Below are 17,558 nucleotides of genomic sequence, written 5' to 3'. Positions count from 1 at the left end.
GGGAGGAGGAAGGATTCACTGTTTGAACCAGTAGAGCATAATCACCAAGGACCTTTACCTCTGTAACAAGAAAAACTGAACTAAAATTTAATATATTAAACATATGGATGCATTAGAAAGACAGTAAATATGCAAATATGCACAAACCAACAGTCTACATCAACAGTACTCTTACAAGAAGCTCATACCCAAGTTTGTTACATTTGGGGTTGGTGGGGAATAGGTAGGATTAAGTATGAACTGTAAGTTCAGATTTACACAGCCCCGTAACAAGATCACAAGTAAAACCCCAAAAACATAACCTACATCAACAGTAGGGTCAAAGTCAACTATTTCAGTTGAAGGTGAACTTTTGGCCAAGGTTCGCAAACCAGTAGAATAACCAAACCCCAAAATACTGCAGGGTTATAACAGTTGGATTGCAGTCACAAGGTAGATAACCAAATCTGGAAACGCAAAGAACAGAATTGGGAGATTATGTATCCCGGAAGATCAGAACTTCTGATCTGTCTGAGACTCAGGTCGAGTTCCACATCTGATAGGTACAAGAGATCCCCAAAATATGGCTGCTAAAATAGCTAGATATCTCAGTGAATTAACTATCAGAGAAATGCTGTGAAATTTCCAGAATTTGAATAGATCAACAAAACAACAAATCCAAACATCAGATCAGGGCCGATTTCTGGTTGAAGGAACGGTTTCCCAGGTGGATAGTAATCCAAAATCTTACTAGACACTCACATCTGGACTAGGAGTAATTGCTGATGGCAGGTACAGAAAAGAGCTCACAAAACAGAGCATCCGCCAGTGAAGTTATTCCAGCAATAAAGTAATTTTTAAACCCAATCTGTTAGGTCTTCCTTATCAGTAGCAAACCCTCTACTCAAATCACAATTTAATAGCAGAATATAAGCACCAAGAACAGGATTCAACACTCACCAGTCCAGCAAGCTATGAAGGAACAAAGGAGATGGAAGATAGAGGAATAACCTAAGTTTCTCACTCGATCAGAATCCCACTGATCCCGCCCTTCACTGAATCTCACAGCAGCTTCATGGAAGAAGACAATAATTCTTTATATTCAACAAATATTCAAATCGTGAGTGAGCCTTGGCTCTTACAATGTCTTTAAGAACAAGTAAAAAACTCGTAGGAAACTGAAAGCAATTGTAGAGCTAATAGGAATTGGAAATACAAGTCAAGAAAGGACTCTCCAACGAGGGAAGGAGCCCTATTACAAATTGGACTTTAAACTAAAAAGGCTAGTAGGAATTTAAAAACAGCTAAATGACAAGCTAAAAGCTAGTCCATGATTTGGCTGGTGGACACAGCCACCATTCACCTAAACAGGTGATGCATAAGGTTCTTTTTAACGTAACTACCAGTTTGTGACAATTAATTCCGTCTTTTATCCCATTGATTGTCACATAGTGTTAACATTTGTATCAGGACATATTTTTGATAACTGACGTTCTCTTTTATCACAGTTCAGAGTATTTGACCTCTATACTGGAATTGAAAAACTATCTGCTTCCTTTTGCAGGATATATGAACTGTAGCATGTCAAAAAGAATTTGTTTCCCTCATTGCCGTGAGCAAATTAATCATGTCAAGAATTGGTCTGTACAACCTAAATTAGAAGATGTTACCTAGTCAAGTAAGAAATCAATGGCTTTCAAGTTGTATAGTGCATGCTAAACATGTCATAAATTTTCTTGGGTCTTGAGGGTCACAGACCTCCTAGATTAGTAGTGGGATGCTTCTCCATTAGTACATTGAAGAGGTTAATACTTTCAGTGTGAGCCTTGATTCAAATGCACACTGAATTTTGAGCGTCGAATTTATGTCACCTTAGCTATAATGAATATGGCACCTGTGATGAAGTCATAGAGATTATGGGTATCATGAATCAAATCTTTAATTTACATTCGTAGAGTTACACAGGTTTGATTGTTTTCTCTTTCATGATTGATAATTTCACTTGGTTGCTACAGCCATGATTCTAGTCGGTTTCTGTCAGATGCAGTCCTCTAGCAATAAACATAAATCAATTGACCAAGAAGGAGAATTGGGGGAATCTATAGAAAATGTCAAGTATCCAATAGCCATGTACGTGAACATCCACATGAATGAAAGGGATGAAGGGAATCAAGTCCATTATTACCACCAAGAAACAGTGAACATGTTCATCAGTGCAAGTCTTATTCCATAGGAAGCAAAAACTTACATCAGGCTTCAGAACTCCATTGCATTTCTGGCAGGTGGGGATATGGAAATCGTCTTCCCAGAATTTCTCATCAATCTCAATGTCACCATCAGGCCTTTGCTTCATGCCGAAGCTCTTATCTGACCCAGGGTTGCCACAGTCCAAACTTTCAATTGCTGAAGCCCACTGCAAAAGACATTTATCTTGTCATTTGCACATCTCAGATAAAAAACCCCCTATAAATACATGGCTTCAATGGTCAACCGATTTATATTTCATTTGTCAATTTAAGGATCTAGTAGTACACAAAACCTCCAATAAGAGTTTTAGCAGTAACAACTGATACTATAGGATACAAAGAATGCACAAGGACAGATAACGAATGATAATAAGTTCTACAATTTCCTAATCTCCATCTTAATGAATGCTTTAAAGAAACATCTGCTTTGCTTGTCCAAAAATTTCAGTTCATGTTTTTATTTACCAATGTTAACTATTTGTAGAATCTTTTCACCATGAGAAAACATTTTCAGTAGCTGAGAACAAAAAATGAATATATCAACACTAACTTGAATTGAATGAGAGTATAAAATTGCAATCAGCTCACTGCCGAGTCAAGCAAGTTAATCTAAGGATAAATGATAAATACTAAGAAAGCTTGTTGATTCAAAAACTTGAATTTTCCTTGCACAATCTTGCTTTGAGGAGTCCTTTCCACTCACTGATCTATTTATTTTTTCACATTACACACAAACTTCTACTTTTGATCTCCGATTTTTTTCCCCTCTTTTGACCAATGGATAACCTATGGGCTCAGTTGGGATGGTAGTTCTCTGGAAACTATACCCAACAGCCAACAGGAGTGAGCTGGAGTAAATATTGACTGAGAAAATGAAAGAATGTTGGAGGAATGAGAAATACAAAATAGAAACAGAAGTTCTTGTGTAGAACCATTAAATACAATAATTTTTGGGCTCTACCTAGAACCAAGGTTTAAAACCTTGTTTTGTTTCATCGTTTTTCAATCCCAAACTACCAAAATAGGAAATTTCGCCTCGCCGAAACAGTGTCTTTTTTCCGTGTTTTTAGCTTGGCCATTTTGGGTGGCTAATGGCCGAAATGACCGAATTTTGATGAAACTATGCATTTTTTGGACCGAAATGAGCGCAATCTCAGAGAAACAGTGCTGATTTCTGGGTTTGAACCATGCCTAGAACCTTTGCGAAGGAATCAGATACGAAGATTATGTAAAAAGCTGGTCTGCTCGAATGTTGGGTAGCATCATGGAAGGAAGCAAAGATTTGAAAGTGTAAAAAGTTTCAACCAAAATCTACAAATGCAGATGGCATGTCATGTTAGTAAAGAATTTAAATGGACATTGTAATATACAACTTTAGTCATGAAAAGTAACAAAGAAAACCAAGTAAGAGTTTTAAATAAGCCAATATACAGTATCAAATGTCCCATTCTGAGTAAACGTTAGATGGCTCCAATGCAAGAGAATGAGATTTTTTTCTTCTATTTCTTACGGTGCTTTCAATATATTACTTCCATCAGGTGCATCTGAGGGAATATAAGAATCTATTTCTTAAGTTCTATAAAGCGCGAATTCTATAGAAGTAAAGAGGAATAATGTCATATGAATGAAATTGGCATATCGCTATTATGTAAACATAGAAGCTGGATGCTGGGCGAAAAAGAAGAAGGGAACTCGACAGACCTTAGGATTCAAGGCCTTCACTTGGTCCTGGAATAAGTTCCGGCAGAAGGAGGATCCACAATCCAAACAAATAACAGAATAAACTGAGCCATGCAATTCTAGTGGATTGCTGCCGGCACGATGATGCAGTCTGAGACAAAATATTGATGACTAAATTTCACTAAACTTAATATTAAACCTTTAAAGTACATCAAATAGAAGATGCCTAATAGAGACCTTTACCTGTCAACATTTTGTGTAACCATAAAATTTATTCGACCAGCTTTTTCTAGAGATGCTAAAGCAATATGAGTTGGACCCGGTTGTGCTGCAGTGAACCGTCTCCATCCAGCATAGCTCCTTGTCCAGTAACGCCTACGGGCTCGGCTTGAGCGAACAAATTGCTGTTAGGTGAGGTACCCATGAGGAATATAAGTTTAAACAAAAATCTAAGAAAGGTAAAGAAGAACAAAAGTGATTTCAATCTAAAAGTTGGCAAAATATCAATCTAAAATAATGTAAGAATTTATCCTGACCTACATCAAGCATATATGTTAGGGAAGTGGCATTTTTAAGAATCAGACACAATATTTAAAATGAAAATTAGAAGTATCTATTGTGATATGACAGTCATTTTGAAGTATCTGGGAACCATACTCTTTGACAATCTTCGATTCACGTCAGTTTCAATCCCCAATCCTCTTATTTCATCCATCCAAAAAAACAAAAATCAAATATGAACGAATCTTGTTTATATAAACATGACTTCTTATTTCTGTTAATGCTTGAATGCCCATCAAATAAAGAAGTTGAATAAAAATAGTTCCATCTATGTATTGACCACATTGTTTTCTTTTCGTCTTTAAATCCTCATCCAACCTATAATAACTGCAAGTTTGATGATGTCTCAATTTATTTTCCATTTTTTTAAGTACAAATAGGGACACAAATGGCAAAAAAAAGGCCAGCCAGGGTCAATCAGGGCAGGCTCGGGTTCATGGGGCCAAGCTTACACCCCTAACCAGGAAGCATTGTTACATCCTTGTTGGAAGAAATCTATGATGTAGAGGTGGAAGCCTTGATAGATCATATGATGTGGCCTCTTACAGACCTACCCCCATTAAAGGAGCTTATGTGGTGTCGTTGGGTGTACACTCTCAAATACCAACCAAATGGTTCGGTTGAGTGATTGAAAAATTGCTTGGTTGCCAAAGGATATATTCAAGACATATGGTGTCAACTATTTTTAGACCTCTCCCATAGCTCATCCTAACTTTGTTTGAGTTCTAAAATCCTTGGATCTTAATCTTAACTAACCTCTGTTTCAACTTGATAAAAAAAATGTTTTCCTTTATGATGATCTTAAGGAGGTGTATATGGAGTAACATCTTGGTATGTTCTCAAGTGGGAATGCATCAAATGTTTTCCGACTTTGCAGGGCTATTTATAGGTTGAAACAGTCCCCTCATTCTTGGTTTGACAAATTTAGTAAGGTCATTGGTGGCTATGGGTTTAACAAGATCCGATTCCATGTTGTATACTATTCGCTGATGATATTGTTTTGATTATGAAATGGTGGAAGGGATTAATATTAAGTGGAGCTATGGAGATCAAGCTTGGAATCAAGAGGTTTTATGATAAGCAAAATGAAGACAGAGTATATGATGTGCCCTTTTAGTCAAACTAGGGGAGGGGAGTGAGTGGTTAAACTTGGGAATGGGAGCTATCCCAAAGTGACTGTTTTAAATACTTGGGGTCCATCATTAATAAAGAGGGTGATATAGAGGATGATATTGCCCATAGAATTAAAGTGGGATGGATGAAATGGAGAGGTGCGTCAGGAGTGCTATGTGACCAAAGAATGCATGTTAAACTTAAGGGAAAATTCTACAGGATAGTTATACGACCAACTATGACATATAGAACAGAGTGCTGGGTAGTCAAGAAGAGTGATTTGACTAAACTGAGTGTAGCAGAGATGAGGATGCTATGAAGACTGTGTGGAAAGATTAGGAGAGATAGAGTAAGGAATGATTATATTAGAAACGAGTTGGGGGTTGCACCAATCTAGGACAAACTCCCGCGAGAGCCGATTGAGGTGGTATGGCCATGTGCAACGGAGATCTATTGATGCCCCAATAAGGAAGAGTGATCAGATTAATTTAGAGGGAGCTAGAAGAGGTAGGGGTAGACCTAAAATGACTATTGACGGGGTGGTGAGAAAAGATACACATATGGTTGGGGTCGATTCTAGTATGACCATGGATAGAGTTTTGATGAGACAAGTACCTGGGTAACCGACCCCTTGTAAGGAATGTTCCTGTGATACATCTTTGAATACTGCTCTACCTCTTCTCTTACCCCCCCCCCTTTACTTCTTTTTGTCCGTTTGTTGCTACTTTTTTTTAATCCATTTCGGATCCATGTAGCCAACCCCATTTAGTTGGGATAATGTTATGTTTGTTATTGTTATTGTTGTTGTTGTCGTTGCAGTGCTCCTCTGATCATTTTATCTTTATTCGTCGACGTGGGTTCAATTTGGTTACTTTGGTCATGTGGAGATGATACCATTAATTCCGGTGATAATTTCTCTGGGATTGAGGATGTCAAGACATATTTGCACCAACACTTTCAGATGAAATACTTGAGAGTACTCAAATGTTTCTTTGGTATTGAAGTTGTTCGTAGTTTAAGGGAGTCATTCTATCTCAAATGAAGTATGTATTTGATCTTCTGTCTAAGACTTGAATGTTGGGATCTAAGCCCATATACACCTATGGATCCTCATCTGAAACTTGGAGTGTGTGATGATAAAGAATTTGCAAATAAGCATCAGTACAAGTTACCTTTTGGAAGAAATATCTACCTAATTGTTACTCACCCTGATATTCCGTTTGTTGTGGGTGCTATTAGTCTGTTCATGTAAAATCCTAAGCAGGCCCATTGGGATGTCGCTTGTCGCATTTTAAGGTATCTTAAAGGTAAGAAGATCTTGTTTATCGATGTCATGGTCATGCTGGTATTTTGTGTTATTTAGCTAATGACTAGGCTAGTGCTGATGGTGATTGTAGACTACAACTGGATATTGTATATTTGTTTGGGGAAATCTTGTTACATGGAGGAGTAGAAGCAGATTACAGTGGCTCGATCAAGTGCTCAGGGTAAATACAGAACTATGCTACATATAGAAGCTGAAATGATGTGGCTGAAGTTTATTATTTAGGAGTTGGGATTTTCAGTTACTAAACCAATAGAGATAATCGAGCTATAATTATATTGACAGTAATCCGGTTTTCCATGAGAGGACTAAGCATATTGAGATTGACTGTCATTTTGTGAGGAATTTTGTTATGCAAAACAGATAATCTACTCCGTTTGACAACTCAGACATTAACTTGGTGATATGTTCACTAAGCTGTTGATTGGGCCCGCATTTCTTGATGGTTGTTCCAAGCTGGGTATGGGAGATATATACATTCTCTAGCTTAAGAGAGAGTGTTAATACTCAAGATGGGAGTGTCCCTATCGTGGTGTGCGTTGTGTTGTAGAGTTGTTTATGTTTAGAGTTATTTACTTTTCTAGGAATTAGAATTATACTCCTAGTTTCCTACTAAGATTCAAGTATCTAATGTAATTAGTATTGCAGATCAACCATGATAGGTGATACTGGATCCTATCGCGGTCTAGAGCTTTTCCCTTCTTCTTCCATCAGTTCTCTCTCTTCCTCTTCCTCTTCTTGTCTTTTTCAAGCTTTGTAAAGACTAATCATTTGTTTCTTTGCTGCTACATCTACCATGGCCTATCAAATTAATTATAGATATTAAACTCCAATAAGTATAACTAGGAATTTGTGCATGACTTGTATTCGTTTTATTACTGCAGATAATTGATCAATGTCCAAGCTTAGAAAGGACATCATTGATTTCACAGGAAGGAATAACAAGTAATCAAGCAGCGGTGTCACAGACATACTGCCGAAGCTCATTCACTAGAGGTACACTCCATATGAGACATCAAGGCCATACAAGACAAACAGGTGTCTAAAGCCTAAAGCTTATAGAATGTTGAAGAGATATGGTTGCCTACAATAAAGCTCCATCATCTATAATTAAGCAATAGAACTGGAGAGGTAAGGTTCACAGTCAACCTCAAATACAGTCTACTTAATCCAAAGACATGCCTTTCACTCCCTTTCTTTCAAAATTGTCCCTTGAAGCCTGAATTTTTGCAAACCCTATCATCATTCCCGCCTTTGGTTAGGCGCCTTCCGCAGAACATAGTCCAGAGTGATGTAAAGTTAATGTGCTGCATATCTCTTTTTTTTTTTCCCCCTTGTACTTACCTGACCTTTTTAGTATGTGAGTCATTGCCAAGTTTCTTTTTCCTTCCATTGTTAACTCTTAATTGGAGTAATTTCAAGGTAAGGTTCACTGTCAACCTCAAATACATCCTTAATCCAAAGACATGGCTTTCATTCACTCCCTTTCTACCAAGATTGTCCCTTCAAGCCTGAATTTTTGCAAACCTTATCATCATTCCCGCCTCTGGTTTGGTGCCTTCCGTAGAACACAGTCCAGAGTGATGTAAAGGTAATGTGCAGCATAGTTTACTCTCTTTTTTTTATTTTCCTTGTACTTACCTGACATTTTTAGTAATGTGAGTCATTGCCAATTTTCTTTTTCCTTCCATTGTTAACTCTTCATTGGAGTAATTTGTCATGTCTTCTTCTCTGCATCCAAACTTTAGAATATGTCCTAGACAGGTGTCGTTTATGTTATTATGACCTCTCCTATTCCTCTTTCTTCATGGTTCATTTCCTTTTAACCAAGCTTGCTGATAATAATAATATCGAGTATATCCATGAACTAGGAATTCATCAGGCTTGAGAACTGTACAAAGGTCTCACTCTTGCTTCAGAAGTTTCATATGCTAAGATAGTTCATCTCTCATTATTAAAATAACATAGGAGGAACATTTTGATATAGGAGGAATAGACTGTTGTCTACAGGCCATCAAATAACCTGATGTGTAATTGGTTTGAAACCAGAACTATAAGCTCCATTTGGACTGCAACAAAGAGAGAAGAAGTTATGTTAGTAATTAAAATACGTATTCTTGAAACAGTACAACAAAATCTAAAAATAGCTGCAAAAATGATATTTTCTCATAAATTACAAGTATTAAAAAAGAATCTCCTCTACTCAATATAATTATGTTCTTGGTGATAGTTAAACAATCAACAGGTCTTTCAGTTCAACTTGGACAAGATAGATTGGCATTAGTTGGTGACTTCATTACCATGATTAGACCCTGTCTAATCAACAGTTTTTTTAATAAAGCCTCATCAAGATCTGTCAAGCTGCAGCCAAACAATTTTCCATACAGCTGAACCAAGTATCTAAGTGAAAGGCATCATGTCTCATTCAAAAACTCCCATTGTTTCTTAACAAACTATAATAAAAGTAGTTTCATCCAAAAATGGAAAATGGTCTGTTGGATTGCAAGACAGAATATATGCAAGCAATGATATATTGAAATCAACTTACAAAATTTGACAAGTTACATATTACAGATAGATAAGAAGAGGAAACATAAACCTTCTATAATCAGGAATCCCACACTCCGTGCTTATTCCTGCTCCAGTCATCACCATGAGATTGCTACTGCACCAAGACACATACAGGAACTTAATCAATATACAACACCAAAACAGCAAGGAACCAAGGTACTGTCTACCACAACTTGTCAGTTCATGTCATGATCGAATAGTACTTTCAATTAACACTAGAAAATGATGGTATTGAAACTTAGGAAAATATTTTGAGTAATACAGAATATCTATAAATGGACCTCTGATCAAAAAATTGATACAAATCATTGACATCTTTGATACTTGGAGGATCTGAATCAGGAACTATCTTCTTTTCCCTCAAAAAATGTGAAGAAGAGTTTTCGTTACTTCTTGCTGTTGTACCAGGAATTGACACTCGGCATATTGTGTGAACAAACTTTTCAGAACCGCCAAAAAGTAGGCTTTTTCTTGAATTGGTATGCAATAGCTTGTGTGTGCTTCTCAATTGAACATTATTTGCCCAAAGATAAGAGCGTGAAGGCCCTGACAAATTGGACAATTAAAAGTCAATAACTGTGAAACATGCTCAGTAGAAAATTGAGGACTTTAAATAAACGCTTCTCCAGGCATTGTACAGTTCCTCATACTCTGAGTGCATTTCATCTAAGACTGAAATAAATGCAGGAATTACATGATGCAGTCAATGTAATCGATAAAACACGAGTAGACTTCCCCGTGGTCGTTATCCCCAGCATTTCTTTGACACCTGCAAGAAGCTGCATGTTTGAAATGAATACTTTAGTAGAAATCAAACAACCTCATAGTAGTGGCACAGCTACAAAAGGACGAAAGGTTTTCTGAAATGCATGGAGCTGATATGGGATACCATGACTGTCCATCAGGAGAGGGGGGAGAAGAACCCTCTGGATTAGCCATGACAGATGTGAATGGCATCCTTCTCCAGGTTAGTTTATACACCATGTGCATCAGACGTTAACCAGCTAAAAAGCAGCCTTGAACTTCTTTGAATCTTTCTTTAATAATAATAAAAAAAATGGACGAAATAGAATATATTAGTGTCATGTAGCAGAGGGCTATTACACTGAGAATGAGGTAACATAGAGATTCAGATGTACTTTTGGGACTGCCAGCTCAGAGACCACTGTCAGAATTTTGTAGAAACATGAATTGATGGTAACACAAATTAACATGGACATGGCCTGCAATTAATATTGCTGACGGATGAACTCATCACATTTTCTCCAAGACTTTGGGATACCAAGGTAATTTCTAAAAATATGATACTAGATAATTATTGTCATTGGCAAATGGCAATTATTTTCAAGATATAGTTTGGCATCTCACCCTTCTCATGATTCTTCCAGAAAAGGTTTTATCAACATAGAAGGCAAGTAACAACAACAACAACAAACTCAGCCCTATCCCATCTAATAGAATAAAAGAATTTCTTTTATCAACATGATCATGTAATTGAACAAGGAAATAGCTTGAGGTGGAGAGGCTCTTTGTACTGATATTTTAGCTTGGCTTACCAGGGAAAATGAAAGGGAAAAAAAAAAACATTGGACTGTAAAATCTTCCCTCATAAAATTTTCAATAACTTGAAGGGCACCCTTTTTTTTTCTTTTGTTTTTCCTTGGATGGACTACATGTGGCCTATGTATCTATGGGACCCATCCATATATTGTTGTAACAACCATAACATAGTGGCAGCATAATTCAAATTTGGTTATAATGACAATTTATGTAATTATTTTTAGGATAGTTATCCATATAACAATGGAGGGTAATGTTTCCAAAAAATCACAAAGCAAATCTAAGCCATATATTTTGAATGATTCTACTAAAATAATTGGCAAACAAATATTAGAAAATCTTACAATGACATTGAAAAGAAAAAATCAACAGGTAAAAAATAACTTGTAAATTTTCAAAATGGAAGTTTTACATATAATAGTTTGGAAATAAACATAGCTGAAAAGGACTTAATACACTTCTCCATCAGACCATCGGTAGTCCATTATAAACTTGTTTACATTACAGAGCTCGATCAATACAGAGCTCGATCAAAAATCAGGAATTTGAGTAGGAACCCGGAGGAAGGTGAGGACAATTAAACTCACGGTTTTAAAGGATCGGCGAGGTAGTTGCATCACCATGGCCATCTTCTTCCTTTTCTTGGAGGTTCCGCGTCTACTGAATCTCTAAGCCTCGGTCTCGTAGGTTGCTCTGTTCTGATTTGATGTCTGCATTTCTACATTTGAAGAAATTTCTGTAGACAACTCCATGGACACGTTTAGCTTGTGTTAGCCGTTCACAACAAATCGATCCCCACAACGGTCTACCAGTTCCTAAACGTAGGACCACTGGACCCCACTTAGAGACAGATCGCACCGTTGGATGCTATCATGTGAAGTTTAAACCGACAAAATTGGAGGGATAGGGAAGTTAAGGGGAAAGAGAGAGGGGGGGATGACGATAATGGGGTTGTTATCCACGGAATCAGCTTTCAGGGCTTGCTTTGCTCCTGCAACTCGGAGACCCTTATGGGTTCCTCAAGCCCTTCTTTCAACAGCCATGGCCGAAGCTCCTCAGAAGACTTGCAAGCGGAGCGAGAGACTCGTACTGTGTGTGAGCAAGAGAGAGCTTGGACTCTTCATGCTTCTGGGTTTCCCAATTGCCAGTGTTTCAGTGCTGTTAGATGTGGCAATGGCTGAAGATCAACAGTTGGAAAGGTATACGGATTCCAAGGAGGGTTTCACTCTTCTCAGACCTTCTTCATGGGTTAAGGTGGTCTAATCATCTCTCTCTCTCTCTCTGTGGCTATTCTTTTATGATTTCTATTTTCTAAAGTACTGTGTGGGTGTGCAGGTTGACAAGGCAGGAGCGACGGTTCTGTTCGAAGAGGTGAACAAGGGAAGCAACAATGTTGGGGTTGTGGTTAGCCCTGTTCGTCTAACTACCCTTGGAGAATTTGGGGGCCCCCAGTTTGTAGCTGAAAAGCTCATCCAAGCTGAAAAACGCAAGGTAACTGTTGGTTTTAGTTTCTGCTAAATGATGGGTTCAATAATCATTGCTGCAAGTTCAATATGATTGTAGTGTAGTGCGCAGTAAGGATTTTGAGGGCGACCCGATATTAAAATTCTCGGTCAACTTATAGAACCAAATTGATAGAAGGTATTTGCCATTGGGAAATAATATTTATTTTGCCAGTACTGGTTGGACTGTGAACCAAATGAATGACAAATTTAGAGATGATGAGACATAGGTCCCTGAGGGAGACTAGAAACCTTCCCCTGGTTGTTTAGTCTCTCTGTTGTGCTTTACTATTCTTTCTTTCTTTCTTTTTTCTTTTTTATTTTTTATATTTTATTTTTTTTAAGAATTAAATGTGAAAATTCTTTTATTCAGAGGGAATTTCCTACAATAGGCTACTATCTGATGTCTTTGTCATAATCAAGTGCTTTATGCCCCTCCACCCTGACCCTGATAAATCCTCTGTCATACCTTGTGAAAACGAATACTAGTGAAGCTCCTGGTGTCTTTTTTAATGCTTGAGCATGGATTTGTCTTCAGAACGAATTGAGCCATATTTACCTTCATCTGTAGTTGTTGATCTCTGTGCTTCTCTGGTTAAGTTGGTTGAGGAGTATACTAGGATTTGGAAACTATTCATGTTGGTCAAGTAGTTACAAGTTTTAATTTATCCATGCCATTGTTCCACAGGAAAGTACAAAGGATGCTGAGGTGATTGGAGTTTCTGAGAGAGCAGGTCATGGAGGTCTGCAAGTGTACGAGTTTGAGTACAAAGTAGACAGCACCAGGGGAGGGATGAAAAGGATCTTTTCTGCTGCATTTGTAGCTTCTAAGAAGCTTTATCTTATCAATATTTCTTACTCTGACCAACCAGAGAATCCAATTGATACCCCAACTAGAATGACACTGGAAAAAGTTCTTCATTCCTTTGATACAGCATCTTTGGCTTAACTAATAGTGCAACTCATTCTTTAATAGCCAACCATCTCATATTGCTAGACATGCTCAAGTTTCTAAAGCCAGTGATAGTTCTGCATGACTTTCATCTGCGTTAAACCATCCTCAGCTTCCAGGTCAATTTTTAAATGATGTGTTCCGACAGCGTTAATCTTTGAATTCATTTTTCTGCACTGAAGGGATTTGAGAAAATAAGCTTTAAAATTCTTCTGGTTCTCCCTCTTCCGTCTCAAGCTCACTCTGTCAAAGGATTCATGTTTTAGGAACCTGCAAGACCATTTAAGATGGTTTAGCTCATGAGTTAGTCCGACCACCATTGTGGCAAATCTATCTCCTCATTTCATTTGGTACAACAGCTGCCTTTCAACTAATGACCCCCATTTTCTGGGAAAAAATCTCATAATACAGGTGCATTTCTTTGGCTTTAAAATCTTCTGATCCAACTGTTAATTCACATGCCACGTTGCCTTTACTGTTAATTTGTACTTTGTTTACGAATCATAGTTATACATGGTTGGGCTCATTTTTCCTTCTGTTGTAATTGGGTTACCTCTTTTAAGTAAAAGCCAACCCAAGTCGTGGATATCCATATCAATTTTTTATTTTTGTTTCTTTTTTTGAAAAATGGAATTCCTTCATCCTTCAAATCAGACCCTTTTCAAGCCACAATCTCTGAATGAATTGACAGAAATTGAAAAGTAATCCACTCTAGTTCCAATTGCCTACAAAAATGGAACCCTTAATTAAGATTTAAGCTTGATTTATTGAGATGAATTACTTATTCTGAAGAACCCTGAAGTCACATTAAGACTAAATGATGCATTTGAAGAATGAGGAGACTGCTCGTGATAAAATGTACTCTGTTCATGGATATGTATATGCAGGTGTTCTGAAATGGAATGGAAAGTCTCTAGTCAATGCCACCTCAAAATTCAGATCATGGAAATTGAGAAACAGCCCTGGGGAATAATGATTGATGTGTAAAATATTAAACATTTTTTTATCAAAATAGATTCGTGAGAGGAAACCGTCCCCTGTATTTAGTCAGTAGAAACCCCAGATTGATTTTATCTTGAGAACTGCTACAATTAGGAAGACTTAAATGGCTAGTTGTTTATCTCAACCTGTTAGCTATATTTAGTTCCAAGTACCTTCTATTGTTGTTATTCAAGTTAAAAATAGAAACCTAATAATGATAATTATTCTCCAGTCTTTGATATCCACTACAGCCCCTCTTCAAGTGGTCTGGAAAACGTTCTCCTTCTTCATACTAAACTGTGACAGTAGGGCACTCCCTCTGAAAAATTAGCGGTCTTCTCCTTTTATTCTTCTTCTTGAATTGTTCTTTAGGGTGGTTTTTTGTGCTGAAACAAGCCTATGTTTCTGCAAAGGGTCATTTTGACAAGAAAAACCAGTCATTAAAAGGTGAAAATGATGTTTGGATTTTGTTTCTGAAATTGCTTTTCTTTTTCATCAATCCTCTCCCACCCAATCATTTGATTCTCCTCAGGGTTACCGTAACCCTTTTCTGCCTTATATGTTAAGCTTGATCATCCAACTGAGCACCATATATGGAGTTTCAATCATAAAAATAGGCAAACACAATTCTCTTTTAACAACGATCAATCAATTGCAATAAAGTAAATAAATGACCGAAGAAAATAGAACTACTTCAGGAGATCTTTTTTATTTTGACAATGAAGTTCTATTTCATATAAGTAAACATAAGAATGATGCCAGTGAAAATCTCAGAGTGCAGTTCACCATCATATGTATGAACACTATGCAACCATATCAAACAGTCATCAACAATATATGAGTTTAGGTTTAAATTCTTCTTTCCAGTCTGCAAAAGACATATACTTGGAAGGAGATTGAGAAGAAGAGAGGGGGGGGGGTGTTAGGATAAAACAAGAAAATAATTCACCATTAGCATGCATAAATAAAGTCCTTTATTTCAGAATTGAGAATATGTGATTTTCTTTGGATAGGTGCTCCCAAAAAAAGGATTTTCTTTGGATAGGTGAGAACATGTGATTCCCTTTTTCTTTCATTGGATTGATATGACTTCTGCTTTTAGAACATTAAGGTTGTGCATTTGATTGTTTGTTCCGGTCCTTTCTTAGTGGTTGCTGTCTTATCTCTTGCTTATCATCATAGTTTGTTTTACTTGGAGTAATTTGTCCTATGAACTTCCTGCCTTTTATGTGAAACTATTTTAACCAGGTATGCACATGAATGTTTATTACAGCATTTGTACTCTAAAGACATCTCTGGATTGGAATTGACAATTTGAGATGGTGCTGGGTAGTTCTGTTACTAACATGTTTACTACCATTGTGGCCCTGTGGGTAATGTATTTGGGTTCAAAGCTCTACGTGTTCTATGTCTGGAGGATCTGCGAATCCCTTCGGCTTATGCTAAAACTTTTCCAGGGCCCGCCTCATGGTATCCAACTATCTCAACCCTATAGAGTACGGGGGTCCTAATCATATGAGTCAATGGTAGGAACGGATGAAACGATTTCCTCTTCTGTGAAGATCTATTCTTTCCATTTATGAACTGACAGGGGCTGGTGTTTTTTTTTTCCCCTGAATAACTTGAACTCCCTCCGGATGTACTCATGTAAACCCTTGGGATCTTTCATTAGGGTTTGATGCTTCTCAATGGAAATCCCCAGAATTATAGCTTGCTTGTGGAACCCAATGGTGTATTATTGTTTTTTGTTGGCCTTTTCCCTGGTGTGTCATTGAATCCGCTAGTCCTCCTCGTTACCAATTTCCTATCGGAGCCTTGCGAATTAGAATTTCCAACTTCTTCCATGACAATCCATAAATGTCATGGTTCCTTGTATATGCATTTCATCAAGTTAGTGCATAATTTGACTATGTTTTCGTTCTATCAGAAAGTTGGGACCTTCTTCAATCCTAGGAATGTGATGAGTCGACATCGGGGTGCCAAATGACTTCATCGATAAGAGCTCTTGGGAGTCATCAGCTTGTTATCCCGTGTACCTTTGATCTGTTGAGCAAGAGCCCTTCCACATGGGACTCTTAGATCACTATGGCCAACTTCATCATGCATTTTTGAATGTCTTTCTCCCCAGATTAGTCCCTCTACATTTATATCAGAAATTCATTAATGAATAGATATTTCATTTGCCATCCTGACAAATATTTCAGTAATTTGATCCTTCCACAGTAGAAAAAGAATCAATTCATGTAAAGATGAAATAAATCAAGCTTTGCCACATTTAACTTGTATTCTCAAGTTCAACACTGCGACCAACCGAATGGATTCTGTCTCCTGCTACTTGGCATCTTTGTCAACAGTTTGCATTATCCCCCAAAACATCCCCTCTATTTTTCTTCTAAAGCTTAGGATTGTTAAACCCAGGTCCGACCAAGTAAAACTGAAATTGAACCATTGAAGAAGCAATATTTGCCTTAATCGGTCTTGTATCAATTTGATGACTGATCGATTAGGATTCGATCAATTGAACTGCCCGAAACCCAACCGCTTAAAAACCAATTAAGAAATGATTAATATAAAAATCAATTAGCTAAAACCAATAAAAGATTGTAACCGACCATTTACTGATTATTAACTGGTTCTGATTATAGCTTTGAGGACCAATCATGTAATCATCAGTTTCAATCTGGTCTAGAGTTACTTATAGAATTCAATATACATAGTACTATTACCATATATGAATTAGGCAAAATCTTAGTGCCATAATGGTTTGTGATGCAAGACCATCAATTGTACTCAGTGATGGGGTGTTTAACTCCTGTGTCAATAGGTATCAAGGTGAATCACCAATCGAGGGACCAGTGATGCATTTAGAGAAACACATTAAGAGGTAGAAGCAATGAGTTCATGCAAGAGAATGGCAGTCATAGCTGTTGTTGGTAGAGAAGAGAGTGCAACAGAGGGAGGTCGTTGATGATGTTAAAAACCATGATATGAAGTTGTGATTTATTGGCCGCAACTCTATGTAATCATTCAATATTTATTAACAAATGCATCTTGTTGCAATCAAAGTGGTGAATTGCAAAGGTGCACCT

General features: G+C 37.3%; 2 protein-coding genes across 2 annotated transcripts in view; one reads left to right on the top strand and one right to left on the bottom strand.

The window, feature by feature from the left end:
- LOC122068680 (NAD-dependent protein deacylase SRT2) overlaps positions 1 to 11,810 on the bottom strand; it is a 13,850-nt gene extending 2,040 nt beyond the window's left edge. Inside the window, exons 1-8 of the mRNA XM_042632559.1 lie at positions 11,622 to 11,810; positions 10,169 to 10,253; positions 9,756 to 10,020; positions 9,503 to 9,568; positions 8,927 to 8,972; positions 4,149 to 4,309; positions 3,927 to 4,056; positions 2,228 to 2,392 (exon numbers count right to left, since the gene is read on the bottom strand). Coding sequence (XP_042488493.1) covers positions 2,228 to 2,392; positions 3,927 to 4,056; positions 4,149 to 4,309; positions 8,927 to 8,972; positions 9,503 to 9,568; positions 9,756 to 10,020; positions 10,169 to 10,253; positions 11,622 to 11,663 — 960 coding nt within the window. The 5' untranslated portion in view covers positions 11,664 to 11,810. The remainder of the gene's footprint in view (positions 1 to 2,227; positions 2,393 to 3,926; positions 4,057 to 4,148; positions 4,310 to 8,926; positions 8,973 to 9,502; positions 9,569 to 9,755; positions 10,021 to 10,168; positions 10,254 to 11,621) is intronic.
- Positions 11,811 to 11,832: 22 nt separating this feature from the next.
- LOC122068681 (psbP domain-containing protein 2, chloroplastic) lies at positions 11,833 to 14,024 on the top strand. The gene is made up of 3 exons (XM_042632560.1): positions 11,833 to 12,288; positions 12,370 to 12,525; positions 13,225 to 14,024. The coding sequence occupies exons 1-3, from the start codon at positions 11,971 to 11,973 to the stop codon at positions 13,483 to 13,485; spliced, it is 735 nt and encodes a 244-aa protein (XP_042488494.1). The 5' UTR covers positions 11,833 to 11,970; the 3' UTR covers positions 13,486 to 14,024.
- The last annotated feature ends 3,534 nt before the right edge of the window (positions 14,025 to 17,558 follow it).

Source organism: Macadamia integrifolia, unplaced genomic scaffold, assembly GCF_013358625.1.
Source record: "Macadamia integrifolia cultivar HAES 741 unplaced genomic scaffold, SCU_Mint_v3 scaffold451, whole genome shotgun sequence".
Taxonomy (NCBI): domain Eukaryota; kingdom Viridiplantae; phylum Streptophyta; class Magnoliopsida; order Proteales; family Proteaceae; genus Macadamia; species Macadamia integrifolia.
The sequence above is the reverse complement of the archived record's forward strand: the minus strand, read 5'-3'. Positions and strand labels throughout refer to the sequence as shown.